Raw genomic sequence first — 13,216 nt, forward strand, 5'->3', positions numbered from 1 at the left:
GTTTAGCTAGCGGTAAAGGCAGGGCACAGATGTAAATACCTCCGCACTAGCTATTTACATCTGTGGACAGGGTTTTAGGCCTACCTACCGGACACTGTTCTCCCACTATCGAATCATGTAAATGCGCCTTAAATTCCTCTACTGTAAATAAGCATTATATTTTTTATTACCCATAAACTGTGAAAAAATTTAAATAATGAAAAATATTTCAATTTGAACTTTTGCCAAAAATTTCCCCTATGCAAAATAATATCCTTCAAAATAGCCACACTCATATACAGTTTCTCCATTAGTTCTCATATTCTTCATGTACATTAAATATTACTACAAGCACAACTGCACGTTACAATAATAATTATTAATTACATTTAAACATTAGAACTACTTTTGTAACAAATTAACCAAATTTGTTAACAGCCTGTTTCGCGCGAAAGCATTAACAAGAAATTAACAAAACAAACCTTGCATTATTATAACAAATTTGACTAATAAACATTGGGAGGGTAGATAAAATATGGTGTTGTTTCTGTGAATTGCTAAATTTGATTTATTAATTATTTAAAAAAAAAGTGTTTATGATATGAACAGAAATTAGAACTCGTTATTTAATTTTATATTAAAGATGTCACAGTATGCCAAAGTACCACATATCTAAAGAATTTCCTTTTTTATTTAATTATATACGAATTAATTACAGTGTCGTGTAAATTACTCACCGCTATGCCGTTAATCACCCAAACGGTAGAATTTCATTGTTATATAAACAAATCATTGTATATGACGATCGATTAATAGCTAATATATCTTTTATAATTACTAAGTCAACAAAACCTAGAAATAATCCATTAGAAAACGGAACAAATGGTCGATATCAAAAACTTAAAATTTATTCAAATAAAAAAATAATTATTTTTCTTTGGCAGTGTTTATTTGGCATTAAAAATAATCAGTAATTAATTTTATTGTTACTATAAATAAATATGAAAAATGTGTGTGGGAGAGTTATGAGTAATAAAACACACCTATATTAATATGCAGATTTAACGTAAAGTAAATATGGGCTTTTATTATGAGTGTTTTTATGCATATTTAATGTACAGAGAAATATCTAAGATATAAATTATATACAAGGTAACAATATTTAAGATTACAACTATGAAAGTTGATATAGATTGATATTGAGTCAGCTTTAATATTTGTATCTTTTTGGATATTTTATATAAAATTACAGAGCGACTCCTAAAAAAAGGAGGAGGGATCAAATTGATGTTTTTTGATGGCAAAGCTAAAGCTTTATTCCTGCATATCCCTATTTTTTAAACTGTTATAAATTTAACGCCAATGATTTTAACTATTCATTTGTTATCTCTATTTGTCAGAGTTTTAATAATTTTCATTTTATTAGGTTATTTAATGAAATGATTTTTGTAACTAATACTTTAATTTTTGTAAAGGATGTTTTTTTTTAGTTTATTAGGACAATATTTTAATTTAACGTATTTTTATATAAGGTTATTAACACTTCATCAATAGGATATTTGCATCTACCAGTTTTATACCTTTACTATAATAATTATCTTAAAAGTTGATTTATTATTGATTGCGTATCGTTATATCGTCTTTTTTGAAGTTAAATAAACTAACTTTTTTAGGTATAATTCCAATTTTTAAATGGCCCTTTTTCAATAAAAATATACAAAAATAAATATTACCTTATTATTGAGCATCTATTAACATCAAAAATATGATCTATAATTTACGTAAAAAAAGTTGATAGAAGTTAAACTCCTTAGATTAAATGTTTTTTGAGATAAATGGTTTATGTCCACAGGTTATTAAAAGCTTATTATATGAATTAGAATTTATAGTACTGGTACCTGTGATAACATCTAGAATCTTAATAACTGTATACAGATATCATACCGCTATTGCAATAAATTAATACACAAATTAATATTGATAAAGTTTTGATAGTCTTAGTCCATATTTCTTACTACAAATTAAAGAAATATTGATGATAGATTTGAAAAAAAATTGCTAAGAAAGCGTTGGTGGTAAAAATAAATGTTTATGGTAATGAACTTTAAATGCTGCTACTAACTTTCAATCTATATATTTATTTAAAGAATTTGAGGAACGAATATGAAATGACAGTGTTAATTTATTTATTTTTTCAAATTAACAGAGAAAAAAATCATTTTATAAAATGTTGTTTTTATATACAATTTTATAAGTATTAAAAATTTTCTAAATTTATTGAATTTGATATATTTTGCCCATATATTTTAATAATAAGATAAATTTGAGCTATATCTCTCATACGAACCGTTATAGGCAGGATATATGAATCGCTAACTGCAGAAAGGGGACATCTCCAAATTCTTAGGAAATTCATATTTTCATATATTTAGATTTCATTACCTTAAATACATCGTTTACTGCATAAACGCGACATACGACATTGTCACACCGTTTACTCGATAGCATTATAATTCTCGCTAACCGCAGAAAGGGGATATGTCCTGGAGAAGTAACCTTTCTGCGGTAAACTATTGACTTCGGTTCTTTTCGTGCAGTTTCGTACACCAATACAAAAGAACAGATAATATAATCACTAAAATGCAGTGGCGGCTCCTTCTTAGGGTCAATTGGTCAATGACCCCCCTTAAATAATCTCATAAAAATACCAATTTTATTATAAATATCTTTTATCTAAAACTTCATTGTGAATTATAAAATTCTCTAAGCAGTCTGCATTGGCAAAACAAATAAATATATTATCGCGCCTCGCGCGCATCACAAGCCCCTCGGCTGGGCCGTATTTTAAATTGTCCCTATACAGTTCTTATGGCTTATGGAGAAATGCATGTAAAATAGAACAAAGAAGGCAGATTAGCATTTCGTGAGCGGGAGTGAGAGTCACCTTTCAGTCCTATATCGCTAACGTAGTCGACGGCCCGACTGGATGAATGTTTTATTGTTTTGTTTTAGTTAGTTACTGTTTGCCGCCCGCACGAAATAATTGCCTTAAAATCTGCTGGAACATTAAATTATGAACGGCGGCTTGAGAAAAAGGAAAGTGGTCGACCAAAACCAAATATGAATTTAAAACAAACAACAAAGGATAGGGGTAAAGATATTCAAAGATATTTTAAAGAATCAATGTACAATTTGTGTGATTGGATTTGTGGCTGCAGTGTGAGAAATGCATTTTTTTTGCTACCCGTATTTATTGTTTTCGAATGACGCTGTATGGGCGAAAAATGGAGTAACTGACATGAAGCATTTAAAAGTGAAAATTACAAAGCATGCTTCTTCCACTACTCATATAAATTCATCAATGAGTTACGCAAGTTTAGGACGTGTTAACATAAGACAGCAACTTGATAGTGTATATCGTAAATCTGTGCATGACTTTAATGAATCAGTTTCTAAAAATAGGTATATTTTAAACAAACTAATCGACTGTGTAAAATTGTGCGGAGTTTTCGAAATTGCATTGCGCGGTCATGACGAAAGTATCGGCTCCAATAATCCTGGAATTTTTCTGGGCCTTATCGATTTTGTTTCTGAACTGGATTTAATGTTTAAAGAACATATTGAAAAAAGTACAGTATTTAAAGGCACATGAAAAACAATTCAGAACGATATTTTAGAATCAATGTTAGCCATTTGACATACTCATATAATTAAGGAGATTGGCCAGACAAATTTTGTGGCAATTCAAGTAGATGAGACCACAGACAGCTCCAATAAAACGCAGATTTATTGTCATATTGTGATATTTAACTCGAAATGCTGTAGATTTCGTGTTTTTTACCTTTTATAAAAAAAATATTGTGATATGTATTAACTGATATTGTACATGAAAGATTTTGGAAATTTGTTAACCCTCCAGGTGCCACAGCACAACACTTAACTAATGTAATATTGGAAGAACTTCAATTATCAAAAATTAATGAAGCACCTGAAAAATTAATTGCCCAAAGTTACGATGGTGCATCAGTCATGAGCGGTAAACTGGGAGGAGTACAAACAAAAATTAAAGAAATATACCCAAATGCACACTTTATTTACTGCTATGCCCATCAACTTAATCTTATCCTGCAAAAAGCGGCGAGTCAACATAAACCGATAAAAATATTTTTTGCAAATTTACACGCTTTTTCGTCCTTTTTCGGCCGATCTCCAAAACGTACGATGGTTCTGGATAGAGTGGTTTCGATAACCTGTTTATACCCTTTTTCCTATATTTTTATTTAAAATATTTACTCTAATAAAAAGGCAAAGTTAATATTCGGAAAACGATTTAAGCATTTAAAGTTATTTTTACCCGCTTAATAGGATAAATATCTCGGTAAATATTATTGAGTTTTATCTAAGTCTGTATTTTTTAATCTAAAATATAAATGCTAAAAGATCTTTCAAATACTTTAAAAAATCAATAGTTTGATTTGTTTTTTTTTCTATTCTGAGTAAACTATAAGTTTTCAAACCAAAATGACCCCCCTGAAGATTGACCCACGAGCCGCCACTGCTAAAATGCAATATTCGGAGATTCGGAGACCTATTTTAATGTTTCGCTCTGATTTATTTTGGTTTTTGCTGGCTGAGTAATAAAAAACGCAGTCGTTTAGTTTTGTTTAGAATTTCATAGAAACAAGGAAACAACACGTGCTTATTTCATTTACAATTTCATTTTATTTAAGTTGAATAGAAAAAATGAGTTCGAGTTCAGAATCTGAAGATATCCCAAAAAAACGAAAAAAAGGCGTTGTGAACACTGAGAAATATAAAAGAAATTATATTAAAAGGGCAAAACTGCAAGGCGTCCAACATGTAAATTATTCTGGAAAATGCATTCCTGCCAAAGAGGTTGCGGGTGATTGATGGTAAGCCTGGGATTTTTTAAAATCATCGTTAGGCAAACTAGTTTATCCTTTTAGTTGTTACAAGAAATGTTTAAGTGGACAGACTGAAGAAGAAAAACAAAGTATGCTTAATTTGTTTTGTAATTTGCAAACAAAAGACTTACAAGATATGCATTTACAAGGACTCTTAGAAATACATTCCATTTCACGAAAAAGGGGTAGCATAGACGCTTCTAATAGTAAACCAAAGTCTTTAAGTGTCAAATATTTTATTCTTAATGGTTCAAGTAGAATACAGACTTGTAAAAGAGCATTTCTATCAATTTATGGAATCTCTAAGAAGCGATGCGAACGTATTGTTTTTCTCCTAAAAATCACAAAACCCCTCAGGATATGCGCGGTAAAAATGTACGTGGAAATGCAATAAAAGGATCTGTTATTGCAAATATCCGGAACCACATTGAATCCCATCCGGAAAAATATCGCATTATATGAGCCAAGCAATTCATTATCTAGATTGCAAATTATCAGTAAAGACAATGTTTGAGATGTTTAGAGAAAAACACCCGACTGATAAAATTTCTTATAAATTTTTTTGGTCCTATTTTAAAGAAAATTATAACTTAAAATTTGGTAGACCAGCAAAAGACACTTGCAGTACCTGCGAGGAACTTACTGCTAAAATAAAGAGTGACTGTCTTAACGATAATGCAAAAAGAGTAGCAGTTGCTGAGCTTATGGTCCACAAGAGACGAAGCAAGAAGTTTTATACTGCTCTAGATTCGGTAAAAAAGTGCTGTACTGAAGATGAGCAGACCTTAGGTATTTGCATTGATTTCATGGCAAATGTATCGCTACCACAACTTCCGGTTCAAGATCTGTACTACTTTCGACAGCTCACTGTTCGTACTTTTGGGATACATAATTTAGGATCTAATAATATTGCTTGTTATGTCTACCATGAAGGGGAGGCGGGCAAAGGTGCAAATGACGTATGCTCTTTTCTTAAGCATTACTTAGATCAGCAAAGCTTGCAAAAGTATAAAACTCTTCACATTTTCTATGACAACTGTAGTGGGCAGAATAAAAATAATACCGTGATTTATTTTCTAATGAGTTTAGTTGAATTCAAGAGATTTAATGAGATTGAAATGTACTTCCCAATGAGAGGCCATTTATTTATGCCTTGCGACCGTGACTTTGGCCTAATTAAACGACAGCTTAATAAAATAGAACGATTTTACACCATTCATTATGTTAAAATAATTTCCAAGGCTTGCAAAAATCCAGCAAAATTTTCAACTGTTCAGGTGTCTAGCTATTTTGTGTACGATTTCAAACGTTGGTGACCACAATTTTATAAAAGAACCTGTCTGAGTAATGAATCTTATGGAAAGAGTGTACCACGATCTCAAAAGAAATCGTTTTCTATCGCATCGTTCCAACATTTGAGTATTTCAACAACCACTCAGATAGTTGGCCGTGAGTTTATAAACTGCCCTGTAAGTAATACTTACCGGCTTAGAAATGCTGAAAAAGAATTAACTCAATGTTCTAAAAAAGCATACCTTGAAAAAATACCAATTAACAAAAAAAAATGACTGATATATTAAATACAATAAAATTTATTCCTGAGGATTATATGGAATTTTGGAGGATCATTTCGGCTTGGCCGACAAGTGAGAAAGAATGCGATGTAGAATGAGTATGTACTATTTGAATAAAGCAAATGTCAAAATTATAGAATTTTGTTTTATTTTACTGCAAAAAAGAGGCATGTCCATATGTCAAAATTGACAATAACTTAATGGGAAATTTAAAAACACCAAAAGAGACGAAGGTGATATATAAAATATACCTCCAGATACATTTCCGCAAAAAAAAATAGTCAAATAAGCTTTAAGCAAAATTTAGGTAGTTTTTTCCTCTTCCTGTACAATTTTAAAATTATGACATATCCCTTTTCTGCAGTTAGTTATTCATATATTAATATCATTGGTACCACAAGAATGGTTGCGATGAATATATAGATAATACATATTTTTCTTGTAACCTTCTTGCCTTTTTGTTTAAAACAATATTGACCATAAATTAATATCTAATAGTTAATATAATGCATTTATATGGAAAATTCAACTTGACAGTAAAAATTAGCAAGTAGACATGAGCTACAACACAAATATATTACATTAGAAAGACCTATTAAAGAAGTGTACAACTATAGAATCATAGACTTTGCTTTTACCATAAACTATAAAACAAAGTAAAAATTATTTTATTGACGTATATTTAAATATTGATAAAGAAGTTGTCAAAACTTTTCATGGATAAAGGCCATTGAGACTATACTAATTAATAAATATCTTGTATTGATTTATCTAAATACAGGTAAACAATAAGACAATATGACTATCGTAACATAAATTATTTTTATTGTTATGTTAATAAAAATTGGTAATAAATTAATGAAAAAACGTAAAATCAAACATTATTATTATTATTATCATAAATGTATTAAATAGCATAGCTGGTACAGTGTATATTAATAAACACAATTAAACGAATAAATAAAATATTGAAATTTAAACTCATTTTTTTATTTACTTTTTGTTCATATTTAAATATTACGAAGAAGTTTTCGTAAGTATTTATTTATTTTTTGATAAAGAAATTATAATAACTACGCGTAAAACAGGATATAATATCTTTACGAAATGTAAATGAGACCACCTGAAGTCGTTCACCACTGACTGAGTCATCAAATATTGTGACTATTTTAACATACTTTATATACATACCAGATCCGTACGGTGTTATTTTGTAATCATGTTAATTATAAATGGGTATATTTTTATAGCGGTTTTATTGTAAGAATAATCGTAGAGAATATATTTAAAGCATATTGATCAAAATTATAGGAGTGTATAAACATATGTAATTTTGAACGAGTTACATCATATGCAATAAATAATACCTACATTAAATTAATGTTCTTGTATATCGCCGGTGGTGTTAAATATTCATGAAAGGTTGAGTGTAAGTTGTTATGAAGTTGTAAATTCTTATCGTTGCTTCATAAAAAGCCATTGGATCATAAAATATTCTTAAAGGACACTCAAATGTTAAAGTAGTCTAAACTCAATGCATATGATTAAAGTGGCATATATAATATTAGATTATTTCAAAGACATTACTATAATATTAAGATTTTAAAACGCGTCAAAAAAATGCAAAAAATTAGATAATAACTTTTTTACATAATTTTTCATATAACTCTTTTACATGTAAATAAGTTACTTGCAGATAAGTTGTTGCATGCAAGAAAGTAAGAATTTATATAACATGCAGGTTTAAAAATATAGAAAATTACACATATTTACCGCTAGCTAAAACAAAGTGAATAAACAATTCCTATACAAAACCTTTGCAAGATCTGAAATAGGTCTAAAGTTTTTCACGTCAAATAATATTAGAGAATAGTAACTTTCTTTAAAATTTAAATAAGTTTTTTTGAATTGGATCATCATTGAAAATAGCTAAGTGAAGAGAATAGCAGAAATAGAGTCTTTTAGGATTACTAGTAATGGTGATCTATTGGGTTCAGGGATCAATGAATATAAATGAAATTCGCCCCATATATTAATTTTTTTTAGAGCATTTTTTCTTAACCCAGATACCCCTGAAACTCTTAACGTTTGTTTTTTGTTATATACTTTTGTAAATCTACTTATTGGGTTAAAATAAACATTTTTTTCTAGTAAAATTTTTTAGTTGCGGTTTTAGGTTTTTCTGTAAAAGCCGTCGGTTTAAACATACGGTAGCAATATAAGGTACTAAAACTCAATTATTCTTATAAACTTATAAAACTTTATTTAGAAACGAGATTTTTTTTTAACCAATAATAATAGATTAGTTTTTAGTATGGTAACTTAAAAAACACATTTTTGGATGAAGTGCAACATCACACTTCTGGCATGTGAATGCTGCTTGTCTGTGACAAAATGCGCAGCGGGTTTGCTTTTCCTGATAATTCACAAGATGATCCATCCGATCATATCTGGACTCATAATGCAGGTATTTGCCTGGTTTAGATGGCCCCCGTTTTGTTTCTTTCTTATATGTTTCTAATAATCCCGCAGCAATACACCTCCTAAACTGCAAATGGTTCATTTTCCCGCCAGAATGTTTACGAAGTTGCCATGCGTTTTGTTCTGCCATATCCAAAGCATGTGAAAACAAGCAAAAATACCACTTCTTTCCTGTGATTCCTAGGCGGTAAAGGCTTATATTTTGGTCAGCCCTATCAACACCACCCATGTTTTCGTTGTATTTTTTGATCAAACATGGCTGCTCAACATGTATCATTTTCTTGTCTTTCTGAGAGAAGCGTTTGACTTGTTGTGTCGGAAAAGGAGATGTTACATTTGAGGCGATTGTAACAACACTATTCTCATTCCATTTACATACAATATTATTTTGGTTCTCCTCTAAAAGATAATCAAAACTAGCACGGGATTTTTTCTTGAACATACTGGATTTTTCAAGAGGGCAATCTGACAGTCTGTTTTCTCGCAGAGTCCCTGTACATTTGAGGCCCCTGGAGGTCAGCTCAGCCAACAGACGTAATGACGTAAAAAAATCACAATGTCACAAAAGATATAGAAAGGAGCTTTTTCACATTGAGACTGAATAATATCAGCAAACTGAAGTACAACACTAGCCCCTAAGCCAAGAGGATGATATTTTTCAAAAATAATAGTTGTGGACTCTTGATACGGCTCAAACCATTCAATGTACCCCTTTTTAGTTGTTCCCACCCATACCTTATAACCCCAACGAATGGACTTTCCTCGGATGTACTGTCTTGATCCATGACCGCCATAATAGGGTACCATCGACTCGTCCACGCTATGGCACTCTTCAAGGGGTGCAAATGACTGAAATTTCTCATTCAGAGTAGAAAACAAATTCCTCAGTTTCGAAAACTTATTTCCTGCGTCACTGTTATTTTCCCAATACATTGACCGTCGAGGAAGTGAGTTGTATCCAGAGAGCAGTAAAACACCAACGAAACATTTTATTTCACTGGAATGTATATTACCTTGGCGATTATGCTGAATAGCATACAAATTGGAATATTTTACAACCAAGTCAATAATTTCGTCATCTATATACTGAAAAAATAGTTCTAAAGGAAATAAAGAATTTTTTAGACCACTTGCGTTTACCCATTCTGGAAAATCTTGGTTGATGTCACCTTTTTTCCAAGAGTAATTTGGTTTTGAGGTCGATAATTTTGGTCGTTTTTTCCTAAGAAAGATAGATAAAGGTAGGTCATCGTCGCTATCAAAATCACTCTCAACTGTAGTTTGGTTAGATCCCTTATTTTCAAATATTACCTTAACTTCAGTCATCAGCTGACTTCCAGGAAGGTTGTTTATATCCACTTCATTTTCGTCGCCGAAATCTTCATCAGTGTTATATTCATTTGCGTTAACTGGCGGTAGAACGGCAATAGCATCAGGAATCAACTCATCGTCATCAAGGTTTTCAATTTCTGCCATGAGTTCATTAAGTTTCAAGGGCAGCTTCCAATAACTGCAAATATAAGGAAAAAAATCGAATAATACCGGATTTTCCTACTATCCGTTAAAACGGACATCGGTATTTGAGATTATATTTTTGCCGGTGAGATGAAAATTTTTAACTTATTTGTTTACAAGTATAAAGATTGATGTTTTCCAAAATTACTTATTCACAAGATGGAAAAATAATATGAATAGTTTATCAGTATATTTGCCTATAATTATCCATTGTTTACAAGAAACTAAGCACCTGTTATTCCAAACACTTTCTCGCATACAGAACTCTCCCTTTAAGAGGTTAGAAAACAAAATTTCGCTAAAACACGCGTTTCTAACAACGAATAACCCAACGCCATCTAACGCGGAGTGACAGAGTTTCAAATCTGCAGCGAACTATTAGGTGATTGTTATAACGGACGGTAGGGGTATCTGGGTTAATAACTGATGTCATTATTTATTAAACTACAATCCCACAAAAAAACCACTGTGACAGAAAAAATATTTGATCGTTAAAAGAGACCACAAGATTTTATATCAGGATATCTTTATAACTGACGTAGGGAAGAGCAAGCAAGACATGGAAATATTCTATGGCAAGGAAGTAGTTACAGGATAAAAAATGTAGCAGACTGCAATAAAATCCTTGCTATGGCGATGAACAATTGTCTTGATCTTTGCTATTCCCACCATAATCTAGTCTATTACTTATAATTCACCACTAAACATAAGTCTTTTTCATTCGGCATGATCCTGGGCAGCTTTGAGTCACTGAGTTAGTGCTCTGTCACTCATCTTTTATATCAACTCTTTATCGTGTTAGTAGCCTACCTCTGCTATGGGTATTTGCAAAAATCACCTGTCATTCTTACAACATATTCTCATTTTCATTGCCTTATGAGTGAAGTAATTCTTTCTTAGATATCTTTAATTTTTTGCTAATTTTTTATGTTTCTTGCGTAAGAAGTCTCTTAGATTATACCCAACATAGCTTTACTTATTCATAGTTCATATTCCAGATATTTATACACGCTTACTTCTTTAATTAAAGTTTTCTCTAATTTTACAACTTCTTTCAGTACTTCTCTATTTCTTTTGAAGCAATTAATTTTATATCTTTGCAAGAGGTAATCTGTAGCTGTGGCGATTTAAGTTCACTTTCTTTTTTGAAAAACTCCTCTTTAATCTCTTTAGTTAATGCAATGTGCATGAAAATCCTAATTTTTTTTTCTGTTTGGTAATATAAAGACCAGTTTTTTCAGTTACTTGCCTTCGCTCTTCAGCCATTACTGCAGCATCCTAAATTGTCATTATTAAATAGTTTTCCAAACGACGATGTTAGATGCTTATATTTCTTTAGTCTACTATTATGAAGAGAATTGGTAAGTAACTTGGAAGGGTTTGTATCGTTTTGTCTAACTGCTCTTTTAATAATATTGATAATCTGATGGCAAATCGGTACAATTAATGTCATAACACAGTTTTGTATCTTAGTCGTGTGGACTATTTTTTGAAATATTTTAGTATTTTTAGGATAACATAAAATTAAACTTCTTTTATCAATACACAAGTTTAATTTTGCTTTATTATAAAAAATAAAATGTATTTTTTACTTTTTATAAAATCTCTACTTTAGTCTTTATCGGTAACCAATTAGCTCCTAGAAAGTTTTAAAAAAATGGTATCAAGAGCGATCGACAGATGAATACACAGTACCCTATAATGAACCGTAACAATAGTAAATGAAAGTAAATCCCATCAAAAGCAAAAAAATACATTTCAGTTGCCTGAATTAATACCAAAAAACCTCCTGGTTTTGTTTCTTACTTAGTAGTAACTACGAAAAGCTGCAAAATTTATCTTAAAATTATAAAAACAATAGAACGTGTGCAATCCAAAGTAAATCTGATATTTTAGGATAATGAAAATATATCTCTTTATTATTTTGTATGTCCATACTGATCCTTATATAATTTTGCCCATGATTCTGATGTTCTTAGTACTGCTGCTCGTCCATTAGTTTATTTTCTATTACCTATTAGTTTATATCTATTACGTCTAATAAATCTACTACAATTTACTACATCATTTCTATCATTTGTTTTTTCTTCACTATCGTCACAACAATTTTAGTAATTTTTTTATTTAATTTTTATTTTCAAAACAGAAGAATTGTTCTATTCTGTCCTTTATTTAAATTTAATTTCATTTAATCCGATTAACCTCTTCTACCTTTTGAAAAGTAAATCGCCCGCAAAAAGTTAAAAGAAGGGCCGCAAATGGACTTAAAAAGCTTATGAAATAAAATTCCTTCGGGAAAATTGACTAAAATAGCGGAAATGCCGGTGTAAAAGAAAACTTCACAAGGGCAAATGATTATGACCTACTATGGAATATCCGGACCGTAGATTAATGAACAAATTATATTCTATTCTACTTTATTTTCGTAAAGTTGTTAACTGCTATTGTTATCTAAACTAGCTTATTTGGTAATTGTGAATAAAAAATTGATAAACTAGAGAATATCTACATTCTAAGTTCAATAAAAAAGTTTAATAATTATATAGAAAAATACGGATCAAACTAGAACATTCTTAAATTCAAACATGACTCGAATGAAAATTTCATTCTTTAGTCATTATCTTCTTGAATTTAATAAATAAAAAAAACTGTTAAAAATGCACCTTATAATTACATTTTACTTAAAACTAAAATTCTGGCCTTCAAATCACCATAAAAACCCAAAATCATCAGGTAAAAATT

The 13,216-nt window shown here is 30.4% G+C and overlaps 2 protein-coding genes across 5 annotated transcripts in view; one reads left to right on the forward strand and one right to left on the reverse strand.

Moving 5' to 3' along the window:
• Window positions 1-13,216, forward strand: part of LOC126734734 (POU domain, class 6, transcription factor 2) — a 262,067-nt gene that overhangs the window by 33,525 nt on the left and 215,326 nt on the right. The window lies entirely within an intron of this gene.
• LOC126734312 (piggyBac transposable element-derived protein 3-like) lies at window positions 9,476-10,435 on the reverse strand. Its single transcript, XM_050437884.1, has one exon. It carries the CDS (start codon window positions 10,433-10,435, stop codon window positions 9,476-9,478), a length of 960 nt encoding a protein of 319 aa, XP_050293841.1.

Source organism: Anthonomus grandis, chromosome 3 (genome assembly GCF_022605725.1).
Source record: "Anthonomus grandis grandis chromosome 3, icAntGran1.3, whole genome shotgun sequence".
NCBI lineage: Eukaryota > Metazoa > Arthropoda > Insecta > Coleoptera > Curculionidae > Anthonomus > Anthonomus grandis.